General features: G+C 49.9%; 1 protein-coding gene across 3 annotated transcripts in view; it reads left to right on the plus strand.

Annotated features, from left to right (window-relative positions):
- The window catches only part of AHRR (aryl hydrocarbon receptor repressor), an 89,537-nt gene that overhangs the window by 55,103 nt on the left and 6,651 nt on the right, over positions 1-27,783 (plus strand). For all 3 annotated transcript variants that reach the window (XM_044386976.3, XM_044386975.3, XM_057312138.1), the window contains 4 exons: positions 13,142-13,231; positions 19,743-19,872; positions 22,355-22,488; positions 25,778-25,977. In XM_044386976.3, coding sequence (XP_044242911.3) covers positions 13,142-13,231; positions 19,743-19,872; positions 22,355-22,488; positions 25,778-25,977 — 554 coding nt within the window. The remainder of the gene's footprint in view (positions 1-13,141; positions 13,232-19,742; positions 19,873-22,354; positions 22,489-25,777; positions 25,978-27,783) is intronic.

Raw genomic sequence — 27,783 nt, forward strand, 5'->3', positions numbered from 1 at the left:
GTCCATGTTTGATTGAACGAACTGCCGGGAGGGAATGTGGGTGAAGGCCGGTTGTGTTCCGTGTACTGAGCTGCCGGCTGCCACAGGATCCTCGGAGGGGTCCCAGCAGCTCCCGGCACTCCTGGGCCTGGGGATGGTGACTCATGCGGGGCACTGTCCGGGGGGCCTGGAGGGAGCTGCAAGGAGCCGAGAGCCATGCTGGCATGATTTCTGGACAAGTTCCAAGACCCGAAAGTACAGCAAGCACAGAGACCTCTCACCTTCAGGCCATGGCTCTTCTGAAGAAACACCTACAAACCCTAACCCTCCCACTAGACCTCACGAGAGAGCCTGTCTCCTTCTGTGGCCCCTCCACTTGGTACTTGGCTATATTAAGAGACCAGTCCCCAGAAACACAGGCTGGGAAGAGCAGGCACAAAACCCCAGCAAACTCATGACCAAAACTTGGGGTTGGCTGCTACAGAAAGGGGGGCACAGTAGAAATAGACCTGGAGGACAGGGCAGAGCTGTCAGGCATGGGGGCACAGTGTAGGAGCGGGGGGGGGGGGGTCCCAGCCCACTGAGAGGGGACTGGGACTTGGACAGGGGGACTCTGGTCAGGAGCAAGGGCAGGGGCCACTCCCCACCCCCCACCGTGTGCTCAGGCTGGCCCCCTCAGGTCGACTGGCTTCAGGAGGGGTGATCCCGTGACCACCTCTGTCCCGACTTTTGAAAGATGGGAGTGGGGAGACCAGGGCAAGTGCTGGTGTGTTTCTGGGTACCCATGGCAGGTGACAGGCTGTGAACACCGCAATCCTCGAGTGTCCCCCTTATCTTGGTTCCCCTTGTGGCGCAGGCTGTGGCATAGGCCGTGGACCCTGCGACCCTCGAGTGTCCCCCTGTGGCTGCACCTCCTGGTCCCCAGCCTCCTGCTTGCTCTTTGGTTTTTCTGCTCTGAGAAATCTGCCTTTGAGTATCTTCTGTTGAACCTGCTGGACCCAGTCTTCTGAAGCCCCTTTCAGTTTCTTTCAGGTGTTCGACAGAGCCCTCAGGCTAGGAAGGCAAGCCCCTAGGACAGCCCCTCCACCTCACCCCCAGGCCCCACTGCCGGCCTGACGATATGCATGAGGCCTCCCAGGCTGACCTGAGCGCAGTGCCCACCAGCTCGTGCCACTTCTCAACATTGTCTTGCACTGGCCCAAGAGGTTGTGCCCATCCAGTGACCTCCCTGTGGGGTCAGAAGTGCATGGCTCCTGGCCCCATCTCTGCGGATGGATCAGGTGTCTGGGACCTGAACAGGCTTGGCCTCTTTGTGGCTTTTAGGTCATTAGGGACTCCCTACTGTGAACCCCCCACTGTCTATTAGCCCTCTGACCATCCACCATGAGCCCTGACCTTCCACTCTGAACCCTTGACTGTCTACCATGAACCCCCATCATCTACCACGAGCCCCCAGTCGTCCACCGTGAACCTTCCACCATGCACCATGAACTTCTGACCATTCCCATAAGCCTCTAACCACCCTCTGAGTGGGGCTGAGTGGCACTGAGTGGGGCTCACTGGGTCACTCTCACTGCTTAGTGATCAGTGTGTTCACTCTGGCCCTACTCTGTTGGGGTCTCCTAGGCTTAGACACCTGTGTCACAGGCCCTGCCCCCACTGAGCTCACAGTCACTGGGAAGGTCCCCAGCAGGTGATTCCAGAACAAGGTGAAGATCCTGGGCCAGCCCCTGGTAGGGAAGCCCGTGGAAGGAGCACAGCAGTGCTGGGCCACATGTTGTAACTCTTGTTTACTTCGCCATTTTAACGTCTTCATCTGTGAACACTGAGAAATTGCAAACCGGAGTCTCTGTGTGAAGTTTTAATGACTACAAGAAGAGCCAGCATTTGGGAGGACCTTCGGGCCAGCTCTGGTTCATCCTGGGTTCACAGGGGAGCGGCTTAACCTCTGGGAGCCTGAGAACCTGCCTGTCACCTGGGCTCTGGAGGGCCTGGTGGGAACCCCCACCCCTTGACTTGTTCCGTCTTGGAGTGTGCCACCAGCACCCCAGGCTCACACCCCGACTCCTCCTTAGGACGAGGCGGCCAGCCCCCTCCCAGGTCTATAGGGTTGGCCGTAGTGGCCCTGCTTCCTGACTGTGTTTTTCCACTGGTGAGGGGTTTATCCCCAAGCCACCCCAGCCCCCCAGGGCTACCCCCTCCTTCCTGCTGCTCTGAAGTGGTGGGGGTGGGGGACAAAGCAGGCTCGGACTCTCCTGAGTGTAGAGCTGCCCATGTGTGGAGGAAAGATCCAGAACTTGTCCAGAGGCACGCTCTGACCCAGAAGGTCTGGAGTGACCCGTGGTAGCCAGGCTGAGGCAGGTGGTCCAGGCAGTGCTCAGAGATTTTGGGGGTCAGCAGGGTGCAACCCTGCAACCACCAGGACCCCCTGGCAAGACAGGCCTGCTTCCTCTAAACGGACCCTCAGACTCATCAACAGCATTTACTTATTTTTTTTTCAAGATTGTATTTATTTATTTGACACACAGAGAGAGACAGCCAGCGAGGGAGGGAACACAAGCAGGGGGAGTGGGAGAGGAAGAAGCAGGCTCCCAGTGGAGGAACCCGATGTGGGACTCGATCCCTGAACTCCGGGATCACGCCCTGAGCCGAAGGCAGACGCTCAACGACTGCGCCACCCAGGCGCCCCAACAGCGTTTACTTATTGATTGTCCGTAACTGGGCTGGCTTTTCATGAACTAAACTTCATACTAAGATATTTGTACTCAGGAAGTAGATCCGTTTTAAAACATAGGCTTTATTCTCACTTTGAAATCATTTCAACATTTCCGGTATCAAAATCACATGTCCGGCACAAAATATTGCATTCTGGTTGTAATTGTGATTACCATCAGTAGTAGTAATAGCCAATATTGATTCTGTGCTCACTCTATGTGGGGCAGGGCCCATTTAACCCTCACAGGTGGTCACTGCGGTCATTCTCATTTTTCAGATGAGGAGACTGAGGCCCAGAGAGGTTACTTCACTTGCCCAAGGTCACAGAGCTGAAAAGGCAGCACACGGTTGAGTGTCTTTGAAACAGCAGCCTTGCACCAGGGAAGGGGAGTAGATGTTTGACATGGCGGCCTGCACCCAGTTCTGGGTTCCATCCCCCTGGGCACGGCGAAGCTGGGAGGGCTCCAGAGCAGTTGTTCCTGCTGATGGCCCAGGAACCCACCCACCCTGTCCCGGCACCTCCCCTCCCCTGGTGCCTGCATCAGGAAAGTGGCTTCCGTGGCAGAGAAGGCCCAGGGAGCCCAGGGGCAGTGGATTAAGCAGAGCGGGGCCCCGGCTAGAGCGAGGAGGCCTGAGGGTCCACGCCCGCCTCCATCTCTGTGGTCCTGCCATGGTCAGCCAACTGCATCTTTCAAGAACCGTTTTCAAGTGCCGTTGCGGCTTCGTGGCAGAAATTCAAGGCTGAGTTTACTGTTTGTGGGATCTATAAACAGCCAGTCATTCCGCTCTCTGAGCAGGAACGTGCCTCGCACGCACACAGGCCCCATGGAGAGGCTGCGAGTGATCTGGCTCCAGCAAGGCCCAGCAGCTGCCCGGTGCCCCCTCGCTCGCGTGACTAGTGACTAGCGGGCTTGGCCTTGTGTTGTTGCTCTGTAACCATGGCGACGGCTCTCAGGGGAGTGCGCCGCTCCGCTAGTCCCTTTATTCCAGGGAGGAGCAATAATGAGGGGCCCTTTAGAATTTTTGTTCCTCTGCTGTGACCTTGACAAAATGATCTTTGAAGTACTTGCTGGCTATGTTTTCTGCCACAGGACTGGACGAGCTCAGGATATTCAAAGGGTTTGCCAAAGGAAGTCCTGGGTTTTTCAAACCTTTGCCTTTATCCCCTCAGAGGGGCTGCGGGTGGTGGCAGTGTCTGGCAAGGCCAGCAGAGTGGGAGGCGCTGGCCCCGCAGACCCTCACCTGCTGTGACCCCGCTGCCTTCCTGAGTGGCAGGTGCACGTTTCGTGACTTTCAGCAACTGAACAGAGATGTGATTTTTTTTCCCCCGTAAAAAAAGTTCAGTCTTAAGTTTGGGACCGAATCCTTTTTTCCACTTGGAAAAGTGACCTCATTTTCCATGTACCATGTTTAAAAAAACACAAAACTCTTGTAGGATTAAAAAGAGACCGGGAGACAAACGTTGGCGATGCATATTTGAAAGACGGTCCCACATGTGTAAAAGTATTTGGCATGATGATTCTGGACCAGAATGTCAATCTGATATTGAATCCATATGACTCGGCAAATAGCGTTTTATGGTCTTTTTCCTTTTTTTTTTTTTTTCCAAATTTCTGCCTTGTGAGTTAAAATTAAGGTTGTTTTTGGTTGTGACTAATCTCATAAAATCTTTTTTAAGAAGGCATTTTATATACTCAGCCTCGAACTGTCCTCTGGTCTCTGAACTGTCATTAGGGGGGCATCACCGTGTGCGGCAGCCTCTGCACTGGGAAAAGCCGTTCGGGGAGCTGGCGGAGCAGCGGGTGCCCCTCTTCCTCTCTGGCTGCTCTGCCGGGGGTGGGGGGGCTGAAGACCGTGCACTCCCTGCCTGCGCAGTCAGCATCACCAGCACCGTGTGGCAGTTGGTCTGGCGGCCCACCCTTGAGCACGTCACCGGCCTCGCGGCCTGCTGATGACTTAGGTTCACCTTGTGGTGGTGACAGCACAGAGTTGCTCTGATAGTCCATTAGCAGAATTGATGCCCTTCTTCTCACAACCCCACCCACCTCTGTCCAAATCCCAAGGGTGGGGCTGCACCGGCATCTGTGGTTGGGGGCTCCCGTCCTGGGATGCTGCACCGCCATCAATGAAGTGTGAGCCGCGGTGGTGACAGTGCCCTGGTTTGTCCAAGTGTCCCTGTCACTGCATGGGAAGTGGGTGGTACTGGCCTGTTCTCCCTGCCGCCGCCCTGAAGCCCACCATTCCCCATGGGCACCAGTCCCCAGGGCCTCAACACCATCTGCCCTGCTTGAGCGTGGGGCAGGAGGGAGGCCGGGTCACACCCAGGCAGAAAGGAGCTCCAGCACTTCCGAGTTGAAGTGGGGATAGTGGGTGCCAGGTGCCCTCTTTTCTTAGCAAGACTCCCACCCCTGCAGGACGGCAGCGTGTCTAAATGTCATCACATGCTTCCGTATCTCTTTTATCTCAGGCAGGGGAGGCAGGACTTTTGATAAATGATATAAACAACCCCAAACGTTTATAGATGCCCCCCCCCCCCCCGCCAGATACTATGTGTCTGAGAACAGGCACCGGGGCGAGGGGGGCGGTGTTTAGGGCTATTTACAAACTCTCGTATAGCCCCTAGGATGAGATCCAGGCAAATACTGGACTTTCCATTCACCACTCAAAGGTGTTAGGAGAGTGGGACCAGACGCTTTTCTCTGGAGCTGCCCAGGTGTTAAAATGGCAACTAATGCAGTTTGTTTGACTCCTGGAGACGTTCTGCCAGACACCTATGTTGTATGAGGTCAATTTCCTATTCTGTAGAAGTACCTTGGGATTCAGGGGTGGGGGGTTTGCAAGGAAATGGACCATTTCAATCCGTGGCCACGGCTGGGGGGCTGCATGAGGCTGGGGTTTCTTGCCCAGAAAACTCAGCACAAATTCTGAGTCCTGTCGTGAAGTCATTATTACCCTGGTGTTTGCGCCTCTGCATCAGAAAATTGTCTAAAATTCTGAAACTTTCAAGTCATGGAGGAGCCAAGCCGCTCTAGGATTATCAGAAAGGGTAGTTTTGCATCAGAAATCTTATCCTGACTGCCTCTGAACACCTAGCTTCTCGAGTGCTTTTTGGACTGGTTTTGAATCTTCTTCCCTCTTGAATAAGACCTCTGGCGAGTGTTTATTTTACACTTTTGTGAGTGCTGTGACTTTCCTTCGGTGGCTGACTGTGTGGCTTTGCCTCAGAGCACGCTCTGCATGAAGTTGGAAGGGTTCGTCCTTTGCCCTGAGGGTTTTCCCGGGAACGTTGTGTGGTGTGGTACCCTCTTTGGGAAGAACACACCAGTGCAGGTCAGCAGGTGTGTTTCCCACGCCTCTAGCCCCAACACAGAAAACACATCTGAAACAACAGTTGCACTGTACTTTGAAAGGAAAAAAGCAGAAAATCTAGAACAAAGTTATCTGAAAACAAAGTAGGGAGCAAACAAAAAAGACAAGGCGTCACCCAGAAGACACGTTCACCGTGAACAGGCTCTGTGTGGCTCCGTGAGACAGAGGCCTGACCACAGCCCCACGGAGCCTGGCAGCTCGGGACCTGTGCAGGGCTTATGATGTTGGGAGTCTCTGGCCCCTTTCACGGCCGGCTCCATCCTTCTGCAGTCCAACTAGCTACATTCATGTAGGAGCGTGAGTGGGCAGAGCAGGGAGGCTCCCCAGAACCCAGCTTTTGCCCTGTGGCATCTGGGCGCGGGTACGTGTGACGTTACTCTGGACAAAGTCATGTTGCACTGAGGGCAAGAGCAGAGCTGGCGGGGGGAGTCTGCGCCACTTGTTTCTACAAGTAAGTTTTAGGAAACCTCTAAGGAGCAGAAAACACCAAGTTCCCCAAGCCATTGCAGAGCACAGAATGGAGGAGAGGGTAGGCGGTTAATTCTGCAAGGTCAGGAACCCTGCGCTGAAGCCTGATGAAGGGTGCAAGGAAGAATCGGCTGGTCTGCTGGTGACACGAGATGAAGGGACTCCAGTAGAGCAATAGTGAACTGGCTCTGTATGTGTCATAAAACAATGAGCCACGGCGGCCATGGGAATGAGGTGATGCTCCACAGGAACCCCTCAGCTCAGTAACCTGGAGGGGAACGTCCCTGTGGTCGATTCTCCAGCCCTGACCAGACAGACGAACAGAAAGCAGTAATAAACGGTGGACAGAGCGTCATTTATTGAAAGCCGCCTTTGTCCCAGTGGGTTGGGATGATGCCTGCTTCCTATGCCACGTTTCCATTTGAGCTGGGGCCTGTTTCTGGACTCCCTGCGCCATCCATGACCTACCTGCCCACAGGAGCACGACACCAGCTGCTGTGACTACAGAGGTCGGCAGCCGCCCTCCCTGCTTCTCCTGTGTCTTGTAGCTCTTAGTGCATGGTTACCTCCCCTATTTAGCACCAACTTGCTCGCTCCATAAACAGTGGGGCACAGATGGGGCTGCAGCCTGCTGATGGGTTCACCTGTTCAGAATGGGCATCTGCACGATGCTGAATCACCCCCGGGAACAAAGGGTGTCTTTCCATTTGTTCAAATATAATTTTGTGTCTCAAGATGTTTTAAAGTTTTCTTCCCATGGGTTTTACACATTTCTTGTTATTTATAAAGTACTTGGATCTTCTTTGATACGTTTGTAAATGAGGTCTTCTCTCTCATCACACCCTCTGATTCAGTCATTTTTCTAGTATAAAGTATACAAAGATTATTGAATATATGTATTTAATTTTATATCCTGCCTCCTTACTGAATTCTTTTTTTTTTTTTTTTTTTAGTCATTTTATCATTGGCTTTCTAAGGTTTTCCGGAAAAATAGTGAGATCATCTGTAAACAGACACCATTTTACTTTTCCCAGTTCTTACACCCCCTGTGGGTTTCTCTTGTCTTACTGCAACAGCTCCAGTGGTCACTATGGGACGGGAGTCAGCCTACATTTTCTTTAAAAGACCAGAGGGTAAATATTTTCAGCTTACGTCACAACTACTCAGTTCTGCTGTCGTAGTGCAAGAGTGGCCACAAACAATAAGTAATGATTGGGTTGGCTGTGTCCCAGTAAAATTTTATTTACAAAATCAAGGGGCAGGCCGCATTAGGGGCCATAGTTTGCACACGCTGGATGGGAGACCATGGGTATCTTTGCCTTGCTTCCTGATCTTGCTGGAAACACACAGAATATTTTCCCACTAAGTAAGTTGGTGCCTTAGGAATAACACACACACGCACACCATCATGTTAAGAATGTACCTATAATTCCCATTTTCGTAAGAGTTTTTATAAAGAATAAGCGTTGAATATTGTGGAAAGCCCTTTTACCATCTATGGAGATAATTATAAGACTTTACCCCTTAGATCTATAAATGTGGTGTATTATGCTAACGGATTTCCTAATATTGAGTCAACCTTGCATTCCTGGAATAAATCTACTTGTTCATGTGTACCATATTTCCTTAATGTGAAATTGGAGTCTGTTTGCTAATATTTTATTTCTACATTCTCATTAATAATGAAGGGTCTGTAATTTCATTTTTATTGTACTTTCCTTATCAGAGTTAAGTGTCAATGTTATATTTCTAAAAATAATTTAAAAATTTCCCTCATTTTCTATGTTCTGGGACAATTTATGGGGCATTGATGTGATGTGATCTTTAACACTGGGTGGAATTACATTTTAAAGCCATCTGGGCCTAGTACATTTTTGTGGGCTGGCTCCTTGGTAACTTCTGTTTCTTCTACAGAAATCAATTGTTTAAGGTTTCTGTCTCTAATGGGTCCATTCTCGTAAATTATATTTTCCTAGGAAAACATATACTTATTTAGGTTTTCAAATTTATTTGTATAGAGGTCTTTCTCCTACTTTCATTTAATTTGTTCCCCTCTACCACTACCGGGGAACTGGTTTCTGGTATTTATCCCCTTGATTCGTTTGGCCTACTCTTGGGCTCCATGTAAATAGATGCACAGGCCCCACGATCAGCGGGGTGCTCTTTTTCTCTGTGTGGTTCTTCCCACATTTGGGTTATTCTGCAGTGCCTGCTCTAGGTGGTAGATGCTGAGTTATTTCCAGGACTATTGTGAATAAAGCCACTATGAACATTCTTGTTTGGGTGTTTTTTGTGAACACACCCATTTCACTTGGGTAAGCACTAAGAATGGAATTTCTGGTCATAGGAGAGATGCACGTTCATGTTTATGAGGAATCACAAAATCATTTCCCAGTGTGATTGTCGCATTTTCTGTTCTGACCAGTGCTGCTTCATATCCTCACCAACATTTAGTGTTGTCTGTTTTCTTGACTGTAACCATCCCAGTGTGTATGAAATGCTATCTTAATGTGATTTTCCTTTGCATTTCCCTGATGACTAATGATATTGATGAATTTTCATCTGGAGACAGGCCATTCTTCCATCTCCTTAGTAAAGTATCTGTTCAAGTCTTTTGCCCATTTTTAAAAATTGGGTTGTTCATCTTTTTACTGTTGGTTTATGGAAATTCTTTATTTATTCTGGATAAAGTCCTTTGTCAATATACTGTGAATATTGTTTTCTCGGTCTGTGGCTTGTCTTTTTCATTTTTAAATGGTGTCTTTTAATAAAGCCCAATTTATCAGTTTTCCATGAAGGACTAGTGTTTTTGTGTCCTATCCAAATCTGCCTATTTCCAACTTAGGAAGACATTTTGTTTTCTTCTAGAAACCTTATGATTATGGGGTTTATCTTTAGGCCTAAGCTATGTCTTGAATTAATTTTTGTGGGATTAGATAGGAGTCAGTGTTCATTTTTTCCACATCGACAAGCAGCTGTCCCAGACTCATTAACGCCATGTTGACCTGGTTACCACAGCTTTACGCTAAGTCATGAAGTCTGCATAAGTTCTGAAATTTTGTTCTTCTTTAACATGGTTGCTTTGGTAAATTGGGCCCTTAGCACATACAAACTTTAGAATTAGCTTGACAATTTCTGCTGAGAGAAGAAACCCTCCTGAGATTGGGAATGGGATGGTATCACATCTACAGACTGATTTAGGGAACTGGACTCTACCTGAATGGGGTCTTTCAATCCAAGAACATTGCATATCTCTTGGATTATTTGGGCCCTGCAGATCTTTTATTCGATTTATTCCTAGTCATTTTATGTTTTTTGATCTGCAACTGGAGTTTTCTTTGTGGGAAGGTTTTGATTACAAATTCAACTTGTTTAGGGGTGCCTGGGTGGCTCAATCAGTTAAGCATCTGACGTCGGCTCTGGTCATGATCTCAGGATCCTGGGTTCAAGCCCCGAGTTGGACTCCCCACTCAGCAGGGAGTCTGCTTGTCCCTTTCCCTCTGCCCCTCACCCTCTCATTCCCCCTGCTCATGCTCTCTTCCTCTCTCAAATAAATAAAATCTTTTTAAAAAATAAGTTCAATTTGTTTAATAGATATTGGGCTATTTAGATTTTCTAGTTGTTCCTTTTTTTTTGAGAGAGAGAGAGAGCGAGCAAGTGAGCATGCATGGCGGTGGGGGGCGGGCAGAGGGGGAGAAAGAGAGAGAGAGAATCTCAAGCAGGCTCCATGCCCAGCGTGGAATCCCATACAGGGCTCCATTTCATGACCTGAGATCACGACCTGAGCCATAATCAGGAGTTGGATGCTTAACCGACTGAGCGACCCAGGTGCTCCGTCTAGTTGTTCTTATATCACTTTTGTTAGTGTGTTTCAGGGAATTTGTCCATTTCATTTAAATCGCTTAATTTTTTGAATTTCATTCTTAATATTTTCTCACTGCCCTTTTAATGGCTGTAGATCTGTAATGATTTTAAATCTCTGATGTCAGTAATTTGTATTTTTCTTGATCAGATTTGCTAGGGGTTTATCAATTTATTAATCTTTTCAAAAAACTGAATTTGACTTTCTTGATGATGTTTATAATTTGACAGTTTTAAACAATATCATTGATTTTTTCACTCCTGTTTTTACTTTTTCTTCCACTTACATTGGATTTAATTGGCTTCCCCCCCCAGTTTCATAAGGAGAAACTGCACACTTTCTTCCTTTCATACTCACTGGGACGTAGTACTGTCTTTTCTGCTAATATGTACTTGGAAGTTACCAGCTCCCTGTGTTCTCATCATGACAAGGGCATAGATTTGTGTAGTTTTACACAAATTTGTGTTGTTTTCCATCATTTATCAGTGAGGGTATTTGGGTTTAAGTGGCTGCCGTTTTCCTAGAATGCCTTAGAAATCTTCAATCTCAGTAATTTAAAAGCTCTTAGAAATTGATATTTATAAACCCTAACAGAAAAATTAGCACATGATATGCACGGGCAGTTTACCAAAGAAGAACTACAGGCTAACAATGAATGTATGAGATCTCCTTAATATCAATCTCATTAAAAGTCAAAGAAATGAAAATTATAATAATGGTAAAAAATTTATCACTAAACAAATTGGCAAAAATTTAAAAAGAAAGAAAGAAAAAGTATCCCACATGGTCAATAATTAAGGGAAATGAGTATTGTGATACATTGCTAATAACCACAAACTTATAGAGGTTAATTTAGCCTCTAAATGTCTGTATTTTATTTATTTTATTTTATTTTATTTATTTTTTTAAAGATTTTATTTATTTATTTGACAGAGAGACAGCCAGCGAGAGAGGGAACACAAGCAGGGGGAGTGGGAGAGGGAGAAGCAGGCTCCAGAGGAGCATGAAGCCTGAGGCAGGACTTGATCCCAGGACTCTGGGATCACGCCCTGGGCCGAAGGCAGACACTTAATGACTGCGCCACCCAGGTGCCCCTAAATGTCTGTATTTTAAAGACACAAACTGAAATATTTATGAACTGCACTGTCCGGGTGCCTCCCTCACCTCCAGTTTCCACGCTGACCAAGTAGAGTCAGAACCTCCCACCCCGTGGAGGTGACGCGGAATCGAACGAGCTGCTTCCCGTAGAGCCCCTGACACTCATGAGGACCTACACAGCATGAATGTCATTTTCTTTATCATAATGATGATGATGGTGAGGAGGAGGAAGAAGATAATAGATGGTTGGATAGATAGATGGATGAAATGCTCATTGATCATGCAATCCAGTGGCTGTGCTCCCCTGGGCACCTTGACTACTGGTGGTTCTGGGAAGCCACTGCAGGATGGGGCCGCAAAGCTTGTTTTTCAAATAAAGACTTGAAGTCAGGCACAACACAGCCGCATGGCCTAATTTTCTACACACAAACACACACACACAAGTTATGGATACAACTGAGATTTAATAATCATAAAAATATTATGAATAACATACACTAACAAATTAAAAATCAAGAGGAAATGGATGCACTGCTAGACAATATTTTAAGAAGCATTATAATTGATATAAGAAAAAAATTAAAAAACCTGGATACACTAACAACCGTTACATAAATTGACGTGGTGCTAACATCTGCCTTTTTTCACTTGCCCTCTCCCCAGAATGCGCCCAAGCTGGCTGCTCTTGGAAGTGAAACCAAACTTTCAAAGAGCAGGTTATCCTTGCCTTAAAAAAGTGTGTTCAGGAAATGAGAAACAGAGAATGGGGTCTGACTCATTTCTGGTGATCCTGACACCAAAATAAGGAGACATGCTCATAGGCTAGCTTTTCCTTAAATACAGATGAATATCTCCTAAGTGAAATGAGTCAATCCCAAGAACGTATTTAAAATTATAAGGCTTACCCTATAATACACAAGAATGATTCATCATCAGAAACCTATCAACAAATTTGCCACAATAGACAAAATAAATTCTATGTGATTATTTCAGTAGATGTAGAAATAGCACTTGATGGGGGCGCCTGGGTGGCTCAGTCGTTAAGCGTCTGCCTTTGGTTCAGAGCGTGATCCCGGCGTTCTGGGATCGAGCCCCACATCAGGCTCCTCTGCTGGGAGCCTGCTTCTTCCTCTCCCACTCCCCCTGCTTGTGTTCCCTCTCTCGCTGGCTGTCTCTATCTGTCAAATAAACAAAATCTTTTTTTTTAAAAAAGAAAAGAAATAGCACTTGATGGAGTTCAACACTTTTTCATGTTAAAAACTCTTAGGAAAACCAGAACATAGGCTGGAAGAAAGTGCGTGAACAGGGGAAATCCACAAGTTTCCTGTCACGTCTCAGATACTGGTGGAGTCTCATCTCGTCATGAAGAAAGTTTTATTTTGTAAAACACAAGTTTTATAATCACTAGAAAAAGAAGAACACAGTCCTGAGGCTTATAAACCATGACCAAGTTCCCCTGTCATCTGCTAACTTGGGACCTGTTGCAAAATAGTCATAAATGAATTAAAAGTGAGTGTTTCTGGAGGTTATGAATACAGACTACAAAATGAGAAATGGTTGACAATGCAGTAAAAACAATGCTTGCACTTTCTCATTGTGAGGGTTTTGAGAATGTCTGCTGGAGCCAATTCGAGTTCTTGTCTCTTCTAGTCTCTCGATGGCTTCGCCCTGGTCGTGAGTGCGGAAGGCATGATATTTTATGCTTCAGCAACAATCGTGGACTATCTGGGCTTCCACCAGGTAAACACAGCCCTTCGACCTGCTCTGCAGTGGGTCCCACTGTCTTGCACGTGCTTACTGTCTTCCAGCCTTACACGTCTGCAAAATCAGGCTTTTCTTATCACAGAGCTTTTATCAGGTAAGGATTTTCATACCCCAGCTTTGTCTAGGGCTTGGGGTTATACAAGAGATATGACATTGTCCAGGGTGTCACAAGCTTACGGGGCAGTGAATTTTGCTGGCTGTGCCTCCACCATGCATCTCACATTCAGGTGAGGGGCTGGTGAGCACCAAGGCGCCTCTCCTCACTGTAGCATCACTGTCTGGAACCCCAGATTTGGGGCACATGCAGGAAATACCGTGTTCTGGAAATGCCCTTATTGATTCACAGATGATTCATTTGGTCCGTTACCCCAGGCCTGCCCAGGCTGGATGATGCTAGACATTGGGGCAGGGCTCTGGGGTTGAGACCCATCAAACACTGGGATCCTCCTCCAAGAAAAGGTGCAATAAGACCCCCACCCATGGCCCAGGGAGGGCAAAGGAAAAGAAGTTGCTCATGAGAAATCCAAAGCTTGAGCTTGAGGTCCAAATCCAAATTCACACTCTTGCATAGTGCAGGCCCCCAAGTCCAGAGCTGGTGGTGGACAAATGAGATCGTGGGGCCCCACGGAAACATAAATGTGACCCTTCAGCAGCAGGGCCACAGCCATTCCCATAAAAATATGCCCCCCGAAGAGGGGTTCACCATGTAAAATTATGAACACACTCCATTCAACATACAAATAGGCGGATAAGAGAAAGAACAAAATAGAACTTTGGAAAATGAGGCATACAGTGTCTGTCAGTCAGGGTCCAGTTTGGAGGCAGAAACTGGGAAGTGATTTGAATAGCTTAATATAAAGAATTGATGCAAGTTTAGTATAAAGAATCATTAACTAGGAACACAGGAACACAGGGGATGGAGGGTCTACAGAGCCCGCAGGAGGCTTGGCGCTCCAGCAAGGAGCACATTCTGGAGACACCTCATTGTTGAGGGTGAGGCCATGCCCCTGGGTGATGGAGAGGTCACGGAGGTGCCCCAGGCCAGGGCTAGCCAGCGGGAAACTGCCCACTGGGACACTGACCAGACTCTTGGGGAGGCTACCCATGGCGGGCAGTCCTGGGCTGGGTGTGGCTGACACTCGAGGGGCCCTCCTATGGTGCCGGGAGTACCTTTGCCAGCAGAGGGGAAATGTGTGCAGGATCCAGGATCAGAGCCAAGTGATGAATGAAGCTGAGAGGCAGTACGTGGAGTTAATAACAAAAATCTCACTGGATGGGTGGAAGAGCCAGGGGGTACCCAGAAGCAAAGGGTTGTGGAAGCCAAGATCAGAGAATGTGGGTCCCTGACACATGTGAAAATTCAAGTTGACCTAAGGCCCCTGAAGCTGATTGGAGCATTTGATCTAATTTCCATGAAAACTGTCACTTTGATTCATTTCCAAAACTGAAGTGGCTGCCACGGTACAGATGATTCTGCGAAGCAATTCCTCTTACACCCACCTCTACATTTGCTTTCTTACCACCTGAACCCAGGGCGGAATGGTTGACACACCCCACCCTGATCAGGCCTCTTCCCTGCCACTGGCTCTTCCACAAGACAGCCCTTGGCGACAGCCGACCACGTGGCCTGGGTCAGCCCCTGCAGCGCATGGAGGTGTGGCCCCGGCAAGGACCCCACAGATGGGGCCAGCGAGTGGCGAGTAGATGAAGTGTGGTGGGCGTGACCACCAAGAGGCACTCCCAGGGCTGCCCCGTCAGACCAGGGGGTGGAGCCTCAGCTCTGCTCTCTCTCAGCCTCCTTTTCCTCCTCCGCGTACAGAGCACCGGACGGAGCATTAGCCGCCCGATGACACTCAGGGGGAAGGGTCCCCACCACCAGCCCTGCCGCAGGGGAGGCTGCCTGTTGGCTGCTCCTGGCAGTGGGTGACGGGAGGGCTCCATCACTGTGTCCTTGTGTCCATCTCCACCTCCTGAAGACAGTGGGGCAGGTGTCAGGAGATGTGAAGTGGTTGGGAATGCATCACCCACCCCAGATAGGTGAGCACCTGGAGCGCTGGCGGCCTGAGGCCCTTCCTCCCCACTTTAGCTTTCTGCACGTGCTCTCAGGGTTGCCGAGTTTGCACAGCTCCCTGGCAGTAGGGCCCCCTCGTGCAGCACGGAGCTCAGGGGCCCCCTGATGTCCGGCGCCAGGCTGTGGACACGATGTGATTCCAGCCCCCAAATGATGAAGCCTTTGTTTTTGTCTCCTTGATTGCATGTGCAGGGTCTAAATCTAGGAAAACATGGTCTGGTCTGCCTTTTCCATGCTCAGAATTCCCTTCAGCTCCTACCACTGTCTGCTGAATTGCCCTGTGAATTCTCCAGACACACCCAGAGCCACCTGCCTCCAGCCATAATCCGGAGGTGGCTTTGGTGATAGATGCAAGTGTCCTGAGGAGCAGCTCTGGTCCAAGGTCTGAACGTACTCCCTGGATTCTCTGTTTTATTAGAGCTTGGTTATTTTCCACCAAGTGTTAGATGTAAAATAAAGTTTTACCTTTTATTATAAGGAAATTGTTTCCAAATGCCATTAAATCAGGCACTGCCTCTATGCAAAATATTTCAGGAAAATATTAGAACAGCTTTGTGCTGTTGTGAACTTCTTGTGCAAAATACTTAACAAAACTCGGGAAACATTTTAGTGTGTTCAGGTTCAGGAGTCTTTGTGATGAACAAGGAGGTTCTAGATGTATATTTTGTTGCCGTTGGCGTTTATTGATTCAGGAGGTGGTCCATTCTCTCAAAGGCCGGCAGTTGGGGGAAAGCTGTCCCCATGTGAACCAGGGTGAGGGCACTGGGGCAGTTAGGAGTCCTACAGGCTAGGGAACAGATGTGTACACAATTTGCACAGAAAGTAAGGATGACAACTGCTGGAATGGGGTTTGTAAGAATTGATAATGATTTTATTCTTAACTCCATAAATGATGGTTTAGAGCTAAAATAAAGGCTGGCTTTACTTGATTAAAGCTGTGTTTGTTTTTCCACTATTTGTTTTTTGCCCCACTATTTGAACAATTACTATATTACTCTCTCCACTCCTTGTCACATTTCCCCACTGTTTATTTTTCTTGACCTTGCTTTGTAGGGAGCAGACTCTGGGAGATTAAGGGAGACTAAGGGCAGTCAGACATGCCACACTAATTATTACACCTTTACTCGCCCAACCTAGGAAGTATTCATGTTTGATATGTCTTCAAATTTGTCTGAGTCAGAAATATCTTTTCCAGTTTTATTATGACCCCCCCCAGTTGGTATGTCTCCTGTTTTTGTTAAGCCACAGACCCCCATCTTGCATGTTAATTGCACACATCCCTTCCATTAATTAACTAAGGTGTGGAGAAACATGAACAGAGCATCCAGGGACACCCACCTCCTGGGATTCTACAAAAGTGTAGGGTCGCCTACTAAAGCTCAGAAGAGAATAACTGAACGACAGTGCCTGTTTATTAACTCACCATGGGAACTATGACTGCCCAGTGCTTAGAGGTCAGCATGGTCTTTTCCTTTCATCAAAACTATAGAGGGGAAAATGCCATCCATCTACAGCAGGATAGAAGAACCCTGAATTCCCAGTAATGAGTCAATCAAGTGGTATGCAGTACCTCACACAGAAAATAGAAAACATTATTTATAGAATTTAAAGAAGAACCAAACAGAAAGATATGCCATATTCGTGAACTGGAGGGCTCCAATGATCATTATAAAGATGTCAGATCATGTTATAGAGGTAATGACATACAAACCGAGCAGCTTTTCTAGGTGGAAATGAACAAGGTTTTGGGAATTCAGAGAGCTGTGACTATCCAGGACCATCCAGAGAGGGCAAGGGGGCAAGAGTGCTGATTACTGGGGACTTACCTGCTGGACACAAGACTTTCTGTAAAGCCCAGTTGCTGGGGCAGCGTGGGATTGGCACACAGGTTGATGAACAGACTCACAGGACGGGACTGGAAGCTCAGGGCAGACACGTATGCATGGGTATGGAATTTATAACAAAGGGGGCACTGCCCGGTGGTGGGGAAATGGTGGTCTTGTCAACAAATGGAGTTGGATGAACCGGATCCATGTGGAAAAGAAACAAATCCTGTAAATATCCAGTAAATATCAGGTGATGGCAGAAGTTTCTAGAAGCTTCAGGACCAAGTTAGGAGATTGGTGAGGAATGATGAGGGCAAGACCCCACCCATGAGGAAAGACTGATGAGTCGGCTGCGTTAGCTCCACTAAGAGAGCAGGAAGGCAGGCCAAGGAGTGATGATGTTGGCTGTGGAGCCCACCCAGTAGGGGACCCATGTCCAGGGCAGATGAAGAACAGAAAAATCAGCAAGATAGCTCAATGGAACTGGGAGAAGGACAAAGAAAAGACAACAGACACACACCCACATGACATGTGGCACACACACACATTTGCACCTGAAGACCAATAAATATGTGAGAAAATGCACGGTTTCATTGGGCTTTATGACATGCAGGTTAAACCACAGTGAGACACGGTGACACATGCAGCACAGCGGCTCAGTTAAAGAAGGCTGGGAATGTTACATGTCAGCCAGAGTGTACAGCGCCTGGACTGGCATCGCCGCTGCAGTGGCGTACTTGTGCACTCACTCTGGAAGGTTGCTCGGTGCCGTCTACTAACAATGGCCCTTGGCCACCGCGGACCCAGGAACCCCACCCCCAGGTGTGCACCCAGCAGAGATGCACTCAGACACAGCAGAGGAGTGTGGAAGAGGCCAAGTGGATTAATCAGGTGGAAACACTCACCCTATGGGCACGAGACACTGCTGCCACACACACGGCATAGGTGCACGTTACAACTGTGATGTTGAGCAAGAGGACAGACATCAAAAACAGCATTCCATTTACAAACATAACCAGCCCACAGCACGAGTAGTCTGCACCATGCCCCCCCCCCCGCCCCGGGGAGGTTGGAGGGAAGGGGAATCTGAGAAGCTTTTGTGTCCTGTTTCCTGATCTGAGTGTTGGTTACACTGAGAACTCACTCATCCAACTGTATGCTTTTGATGTGGTACTTTTCAGCCTCTATGTTATACTGAATCACAGAAGTTTATTAACAAAGTATCCCTGTGGGAAGGACACTCATGATCATAGGGTTGCCAGGTGAGGTAGGAGCTGGCAGGTGAGTGGGGAGTCACCAGGTCTTGAGCTTGAGTGGTGTCCACTTTAACCATGAGTTGGTCTCTGCCTGTTGGCCCCAAGTTCACATCCAGAGCCTCTGACCTTGGACGACAACGACCAAGGACAACAAGCATTCTGACCTCTCTGCGACCACTTCTTTCTCTGATAACATAGTCTGTTTGGACTAAGAAATGCACAGATGATTGTAGTACAGCTTTCAAGTTATGATCATGTTCCTTTTACCTTCCTGCAGTTGTATCTTGTTTGACATCTGGGGTCCCAATGAACCCTAGACACGGAGTTATGGGCTAGAGTATAGCCCCTTGAAAAGATGGTGGGTCTCATCCAGTCTGGGTGAGTTTACTAGTTACTTTCTTTAAAAGTAACCTAATTTCTGGTCTTGATTCTTCAGGAACTTTCCCTCCATCTAATTATCATAATGATCCTGTTGGGAAATGACAGACACTTAGAAATGGCCCATTCCGAAGAGATCACCCAGGGCACCTGGCAGGTTATTCAGGTGTTGACGGGACAGGGTCTCACTGTGGATAATGGGCGACCTGCTTCAGTTAAGGGAAGGTAAGGGGGAGATGTGCACCGCCCTCTGAGAACACTTCTGCTGACAATCGCAATAGTCATGTTCCTCGGAAACCAGTCTTTGTAGCCCCAAGTTGTGGCCTCTGCACCCTGAACTGCAGCTTCCCGTGTAGACCTGGTCCTTTTGTGGGTCGACCTCTGTGTTCAGGGCTCAGGTAGGTGGGAGGACAAAGGACCAGAGAGAGGGTGGGACACCAGCATGTCCTTGTGGCATCATAGAAGGAAGCAGCAGCCAGGCCTGGAAGTGCTGGGATGAAGGAAATCACTGGCCAGGAGGCCTGGCCAGGCCCTCATCTGCTCTGATGGTTCCCAGCTCACCTGGCAGCTCCTGTCTCACCTTATGACTCTGTTCTCACCCGGCAGTTCCCACCTCACTTCTCAAGGATGCTTTCCTAATAAACTTTTGTGATAGGATGAAAAGTGCCCACATCATAAACACACAGCTTGATGAGCTCTCTGAGTCCTGGAGAAAAGTGGGTATCCTGGACCCAGAAGGTATTTGGTCTCTGAGCCTCCTGCTCTGTCCCCCCCAGAGCACTGCCTGGGTGAGTGAAAGGCTGGGGACGGGGGGCCTTGCATGAGTCAGATGCCAAACTCTTGCCTTTCCCATGAGACATCTTCTCGGCTGAGTGAGACAGTTTTTGCAGTTATTAATCACTGGAATAAAAAGCATGCAGATTCACTTAGTTTAAAACAATGTTGCAATGTTGCAGACCGATGTGATGCACCAAAACATTTACGACTACATCCACGTGGACGACCGCCAGGACTTCTGCCGGCAGCTCCACTGGGCCATGGACCCTCCCCAGGTGGTGTTTGGGCAGCCCCTGCACTCAGAGACAGGTGGGTCTTTGGGTCTTCCATGGGCCTAAACAAGACTTGGAGCAGTTCGTGTAAACATGAGGATGTGTCCTGAGAAATTACCATCATGCTTTCTCATCTTCCTTTGCTTCACATTGCATGCAGTGCCCGACGTTTCTCTCCTTCAGAGACCCCCTCCCCCACACCCCTCCTGTCTCCAGGGGCCCCCACTCAGCTCTCTGGCTCCTGAATGCATGTGTATCTCTGACTTGGCTGGAGCATGAGACCACCTCACAAGAAACTACAGTACTTGTCTCTCATTTTGCAAACTCCCCCTCAAAATGCACATCTTCCAGGAAATTCCTTTGGCCCATATTAGATTTACCTGAGAAAAGGCCTAAAGATTATTGTCTGTTCAGAGACCTTGCCCCTTGTGGGCAAGCCCCCCTGCAAAGTGTTTCCTCCAGGTCTATGGCCCCTGCCCCATTGCAACACATGCGGCAAGCATCCGTCTCCGAGAGGTAGTGGAGCAGACAGGAGACAGAGGGGAGGGGATGGTGTCCACTGGGGGCTCCCTGCTCTTCTACACACTTCCCCCGAAGTTGTAAACAATTCAAGAAAAGCTTCTACCACAATCTCAGGCAACAGCATGATTAACCTCACAGAGTTGAGTGAAAAAGAAAACCCCAGGTAGCAATATGCAATATCATTTTATAAAGGCCAAAACAAAACTAGACAACTGATCCATGGTCATTCATGCAGTTATACTGAAATAGTATTTTTAAGGGCAAAGGACAATGAAGGCAAAATTTGTCAGAGCAACTATCTCTATCGGGGGAGGAGGGTGGGTTGGGAGCACAGGGAGAGATGCCAGTGGTACTTAATGGAACACACATGCATGTGTATGTGTGTGTGCAAGGGATGGGGCAGCATGCGGTGGGGGCATGTGGGGGCTGGGGTATCGGTGTGTGTGGCAGGCATGTGTGTGTGCATGTGGTGGAGCAGGTGTATGTGTAGAGGTGGGCATGTGTATGGAGGGAGTGGGTGTGTGAGTGTATGTGGTGGGGCAGGTGTGTGTATGGGCGTGTATGTGGCAGGATGTGTGTGGGGTGTGTGTGTGGGCAGGGTGTGTGTGCATGGTGGGGTGTGTGTGTGGTGGTGTGTGTGTGAGATGGTGTGTGTGTGTCTGGCAGCATGTATCTATGAGGTGGTATATGTGTGTGAGGGGTTTGTGTGAAGCACACTGGGTGTGTCTGGTGGGGTGAGTGTGTGGTGGGGGCTGTGTTGTTTGAGTTGGGGTGTTGTGGGGTGTGTGTGGGTGTAAGCCTATGTGTGAGAAGGGCTGAGGGTGTGTGAGTTGAGGTGTATGTGTGAGGCGAACTGTGTGTGTGGTGGTGGTGTATTCATGTGTGTGTGAGAGCCAGGCTATGTAGAGATGTGTATATGAGTTAGGGTGTGTGTAGTGGGGTGTGTGCATGTGAGGTGGGCTGTGTGTGTGTGGTGTGTGGTAGTGTGAGGTGGGCTCTGTGCGGTAGAGTGTGTGTGGTGGGGTGTGAGTTGGGATGTGTGTGTGCATATGGTGGGGTGTGTGTCAGTTTGGAGGTGTGTGTGGTATGTGTGAGTCAGGGTGTGTGTGAGTTGGGCTGTGTGGGGGAGGGTGTGAGGTGGACTGTGTGTGTAGGTTGGGGTCTGTGAGCTGGGATGTGTGTGGTGGAGTGTTTATGTGTGTGTGTGTGTGTGTGTGTGAGAGAGGCAGACTATGTAGAGATGTGTGTATGAGTTGGGGTGTGTGTGTGAGGTGGGCTGTGTGAGTTGGGCTCTGTGAGCTGGGGTGTGTGTGGTGGGGTGTGGGTGTGTGCGTGGTAGAGTGTGCGTGAGGTGGAGTGTGCGAGGTGGGCTGTGTGTGTGTGGTGGTGTGTTTGTGTGTGACGCAGGTTATGTAGAGATGTGTGTATGAAGGGTGTGTGTGTGTGTGTGTGAAGTGGGCTGTGTGAGGTGGGCTCTGTGAGCTGGGGTGTGTGTGGTGGGGTGTGGTGTGTGCGTGGTAGAGTGTGCGTGAGGTGGAGTGTGCGAGGTGGGCTGTGTGTGTGTGGTGGTGTGTTTGTGTGTGACGCAGGTTATGTAGAGATGTGTGTATGAAGGGTGTGTGTGTGTGTGTGTGAAGTGGGCTGTGTGAGGTGGGCTCTGTGAGCTGGGGTGTGTGTGGTGGGGTGTGGTGTGTGCGTGGTAGAGTGTGCGTGAGGTGTGTGTGCGAGGTGGGCTGTGGGGCGGTGGCAGCGCGGGTGGGTCGCAGGGTGGTGGTGTGGGGAGGCCCGCCTGTGACCCCGTGTGGCCGTGTGCACGCGCGTGTGACTGTGTGCACACCTGTGTGCCCGTGCGCGCGCGTGACCCCGTGTGGCCGCGGACGCGGCAGGCCGGCGGGCGGGCGGGGCGCTCAGCCCCAAGCGCACGCCCGAGCCCCTCGGAGCACACTCACCGCCTGTCTCTCCGCCGCGCCCCCGCGCCGGTGCCGTCGCGGCCGCAGAGGACGCCGTCCTGGGGAGGCTGCTGCGCGCGCAGGAGGGAGGCGCGGGCTCGCCCACGGACTTCTCGGCCTTCCTGACGCGCTGCTTCGTGTGCCGCGTGCGCTGCCTGCTGGACAGCACCTCGGGCTTTCTGGTGAGTGCGCGCCCCCTGGCGGCAGAGGCGCCCCTCGCGCGGAGGGGGCAGGCGGGGGCGGAGCCGCGCGTGAAGGTCTGCGCTCGGTTCCACCGGCTTAGTTGCACCCCCGCGTAAGACTCCTTCAGACACGTTCGCCCCGCGCAGCCCGCGGCCTGGAGTGCGCTTCCGCTTCTGCGCAGGCTGTTGGTTTTAACCTCTTGTCTTGCAAGCAGACACTTGGGATTTCCATCTCCCATCCTCTTCCGGCCCCCGGGGAGGGGGGCGGACCCCAGCCCACCTAGACCTCCGCGGGCCTCGCGTCCCTGGAGGGTGGGGGAGGGGGTCCTCTCTGCGGAGCTCCCGCTGCGCCCCCCACGTGCCGCCGCCCGCAGAACAACACCATGACCTCTGACCCCAGGACCCCCAGGCCTTTCGCCATGGGGGGGGGCCCTCAGGCTGTGCGCACTCCTCCGCAGCCCCACCTGGACTGTGGGCCCTCAGGAGTTTTTCCCTCACCTTGACCTTGGGGTCCTGCTGGGGGTCCCCAGGAGGGTTGCACCCTCAGTGTTCGGCAGGGCTGGGCCGGGCTGGGTATTTCCAGTAGGTGCTCAGCTTGTGTTGGAGGAAAGGTGAGCAGAGGACAGTGGGCATTCCTCTGGATTGTCTTCCAAATGGCTCTGAAAACAGGGAGCCCTGGAGAAGCCCCCACAGACCAGTGTGAGCCTGAAGCGGCCCTCACCTGTCAACACCAGCTCTTGGGTATCCCGCCTTCTGGCTTGTCCCATCTCATGCGAGCTTCTCTCCATTTTCTTGATTCATGTTGGCCTTTTCCAGCCCAGGGCCTGCTGTGTGCAGCACCACGCAGACCACAAGCCCCAGAGCTTCCTTACTGCTCTTTGAGTGGCTTTCAGGAAATGCACACCCAAGCCATTCCACATCCAAGTCATCTGAGGGTCCTGGGCTGAGCAGCAGCCTCTGGAGGTCAGAGCACCGCCGACTGCATAGCCCCATCACAGGCCGGGCTCACTGCACAGAGGCCTCATCCGCCCACCAAGGGGGTGGGGGGGGGAGTACTTTCCATGAACTCTCTCCTGTTGGCTGGTCTTTTTTTTTTTTTTTTTTTAATAAATACATTGCTCATATGTAATATATATCCAATCATTTCAGAAGAGCAGAGAACGAAATACAAAAATGTCCTTCCTTTGCACACCCAGACCCCTTTCCAGATATCAGCACCCCAATACTATCCTTCCTGAAGCTCTCCTCACCCTGCCTCCCCAACTTTCTGTTCTACCCTGACCAGTGTGAGTGGGCTGAGCTTGTGCTGGTCTTGTGGACTCTCCCCAGGACCCCCTCTGCCTCCATGTATGCTTCTCTTTGAGCCTCACCTGGTTGAGCCCTCTCCAAGCTGGAGGTCCCCAGGCAGAGATGCTGCACTTCCAGAGTTCCATGTCACCACTCACGCCATCCAACCCTCCAGGTTGCTCTACATTTGCCCAGAGTGATGGCAGCTTAGGAAATCACTCCAGGCTGCCTCTCGGTGGTCATGTGTCATTTATGGCAATATTTTGGCCTTAGCCATCTGGCAGTGCAATGGCAGCTTCCTGTTCCCGGGATTTATTCTCTTGATCCAAGGGGACAGTGAAGAAGGTCGCTGGTGGGAATGTCTCTAGAACTAGCTCCGAGGACCCAGGAAAGGCTCAGCCCTACAGCAGAGGCATCCCACACTGCGTATTTCTGCAGGCCTTTCCATGCCCACCAGGACCTTCACAAGAGAAGCAGCTTCTAATTTGCACTGTGGTCCCGATCTGCTGCCACCATGCATACAATGATTACTCATCTTTTATTTAGATGATTGGTTGACCATAAAGCTTTTATTCTGATAACATTTTGTTCTAAATTTTGTGGAAACTAATATAGTTACTATTTATTGGCTTATAAGGAACGTCCACTTTTTAAAATTGGATAACCAATTCCTGCTAAATTGGAAATTCTTATTTCCAGATGACATAAAATTGGAGGGATTTTACCATACAATCAAGCAGAAACTAAAATATAGGTTACAATGAAACTAAAAATCAGTGCACTTCATAGAGGAAACAAGCAAAAGAAATTTGTCTGAAAATATTCGATTATATTAATCTATGAAATTTGTTATTGCACACACTGGAAGGGGCTCAGGCATTCACAAGGAATGCACTCAGAACAGGCAAGTGGGCATGACTTACAGCTCTTCCTGGCATTCCCCTGTGACTCTATGCAAGCCACCCTCTTTCCACAGTCAGGTCAAAGTGGCACTACTGCCCAGACTGGCTCAGGCCACCCATGAGAGCCCATTGTTACATCAGGAATTTAGAGGTCTGGTTGACATTTAGGTGGTAGCTTGAAATCAGCCATGATGAGAATATTTCCACTGAAGAAATTGGCAAAAATTACAAATCGGGTCTTTTATCTCTGGAGAGCTGGATGTTGAACACGTCCCAGCACAGAGCTGCCTCGAATTCTCCACACCCAGCACGTGACTGGCAAGCAGTAGGTGTTTTGCAAATGTTTGTTCATTCAGTACCTCCATATAAAAAATGGGGAGATGGAAGGATGGATGAGGGTAAATGGATGGATGGATGAGGGACTGGGTGGAGGGGTGGATGAGGGGATGGAGGTTGGATGGGTAAGGAGAGAGAAGGCCACATTGTGGGGTCATTCTTTCATCAAGGGCAGGAATACCCCGAAAGCACTTAGTAATTTAGATCAGCTTTTCTACTGTAGAAAGATCTCTTATTTTCTTTTATCACAAACTTCTAAATTATTTGTTGTCTGTAACTCACACCATATACTCTAGATAAAACCAAGGTGTCCCCGAGCTTTATCATCATGAGTGAAGGAATGACAAATTCTGAAATGGAGAGTTACAGCTGGAACAGCCCTCCGAGATTTTCTGATCCGGCAAATCCTGTCTGGGGTGGCTGATGGCTCTGCCATGGGCCAGGACAGCTCACGTCCATGCACAGTAGCCCCTGTGTGAGGCTCCCACACCTGCACACCCATGATGCCCACACGAGTGCATGCTTATCAGCTAAAGGGCATTACTGAGACTGCAGAGAAACTGTGCCTCGCTCTGAAGGCCCTGGGACGGTCCACATCCCCAGGAGGCCAAACATGGAAGACTTATTGGTTTGTGTTTCCTTAGTGACTCAGGATAAGATTCTTCTCCACGTTCCTCTTCCTGAGAATGTGGGTTCTGCATTCTTGGATGGTGTCGCTAATTCACTTTGTGGACACTCCTTCATTTCTGTCTTTAAAACACCAGACGATGCAGTTTCAAGGAAAACTAAAATTCCTGTTTGGACAGAAGAGGAAAACGCCATCAGGGATAGTCCTGCCCCCTCGGCTCTCACTGTTCTGCATCGTGGTGCCTGTCCTCCTACCTTCCGTGGCGGAGATGAAAATGAAGAGTGCGTTTTTGAGGGTGAAGCACAGGGTGGACGTCTCAGCCTCGATGGATGCAAAGTGAGTGAGAGTCCCCTTAGAAAGCAGCCACACTTAACTGCTGCTGGTGGGTAAAACGGGTGCCTCCACACTTAGTATTCTCTGTCTGTTCTTTCTTCATTTCCAGCAAGCAATAACACGACAAGGTTGGTGTTTTTAAAGCTAGTACATTATGTAGGAAACAATGCTTAGAGAACAGAAAGGCTTTCAAACTAATGTTTCTGAACGGTGCTACTACGTCCTGCCTGCATCACAGTGTCCCTAAACCCCTCAGTTACAGTCTCAAAGCAGGTGCCCTGAGCCCTGGTCATCAGGACGTGGGAGGCTGGGGGCCTCAGACTTCTTTCCTCTGCGCTGGCCCTCCCTCCACACACAGGGCTCAGCATGGGGACGGATGCAGGAGACAGAAGTGCCCGGGCAGTGGGGACATGGCACAGCTGCCCCTTCTGCACACTCCAGACTTTTCTCAGCTTTTCAATGGTAGAAAACACTTTGTTTCAAGTTTTCTAGCGATTCATGTCTATGCTTTGTGGAACAGATTAAGTCTGTGTTGCATGGATCAGTGTCCTGGGAGTAATTCAAAATGTGCTTCTGGGAGTGCCTGGGTGGCTCAGGTGGTTAAGTGTCTGACTCCTGATTTCAACTCAGGTCATGATCTCAGAGTCGTGAGATCGAGCTCCCTGTTGGGCTCTGTGCTGGGTGTGGAGCCTACTCAAGATTCTCTCTCTCCCTCTCCCTCTGCCGCTCCTCCCTCCCCCGTGCATGCTCTCTCTCTAAAAAAAATGTGCATCTGTGAACTGTGTTTTCCACACCACGTGAGTGAGACCAAGGGGTGGGGCAGGATAGCTCACATCTGACTGTACCAGCTACTGGTACAACATGTCAAAGACCTCTGAGTGCCCGACCACTTCTTTACCCCTCAGTGACAGTCCCTAGAGTGGGGCTCAGCCAAGCCAGCCGCTCACCGGCTGCAGGGGGGCCTCATCCAGCACCCATCAGGGCTCAGAACAAAGCCCTTGGAGTAGGGCTGTGCTCTCAGGTTGATTTAAATCCAACCAGTATAGCTTTACAGCTGCACTAACGATGTCCCCTCTGCCAGGGCCACAGTGCACTCACCCCAGGAGGGAGTCTTTCTCAGCACCCTCCTCGCCAGCATGTTATCACTGTGTGTTTGCACCCTGCCTTTGACACCACGCATGGTGACCCGTCCAGGGAGTTCGAAGACACAGCATCTCCTCCTCTGGGAAGCCCCTGTCCCCCCTCCTGCCTCCCACCAACAAGGAAAGGCTTGGCCTCCGATGCTGCCCCATTAATACCAGGTTGGGCCCTTTCAGGAGGCAGGTGCACAGCCCACCCCTTCTCACCTCCCTTACCAAAGAATGTCTGGCTTCACAGCTCCTGGTGCATCCTCAGGGAAGGTCCTGGCCCCGTAAACCACTGCCTGATGGTGAGGGGTCTGAGCACAGAACACAGGGACTGGTCTGAGCTCCTCAGCTCTTAGGTCCATGATGGCAGATGAGATTTAGTTCTGGGATTCAGCAGCACATTTGCACGAAAATCTGACGCATGTGCTTCCCTCCCTCTGCCTGTCATGTTCAGTGTCGAGAGCGTACCTCTGTACCCACGTCCACATCATCACTGGAAACATCACTTCCACCAGGAGTCCCTTCTTAGCTCTGAGTCCTGCCTCTGCTTACACATCTGCTGATGTCCGGCCACGTGCCTCCCCCACAACTGGGCCCATCTAGAGGGAGCCCTAGGGCCCTGTGGCCCCGTCTGGGGGATTCCTGCTCACCCCCCCTATGTGGCCCTGGGATGGGAGGGAGT

The sequence above is a fragment of the Ursus arctos genome, unplaced genomic scaffold (assembly GCF_023065955.2).
Source record: "Ursus arctos isolate Adak ecotype North America unplaced genomic scaffold, UrsArc2.0 scaffold_15, whole genome shotgun sequence".
In the NCBI taxonomy this organism is placed as follows: Eukaryota; Metazoa; Chordata; class Mammalia; order Carnivora; family Ursidae; genus Ursus; species Ursus arctos.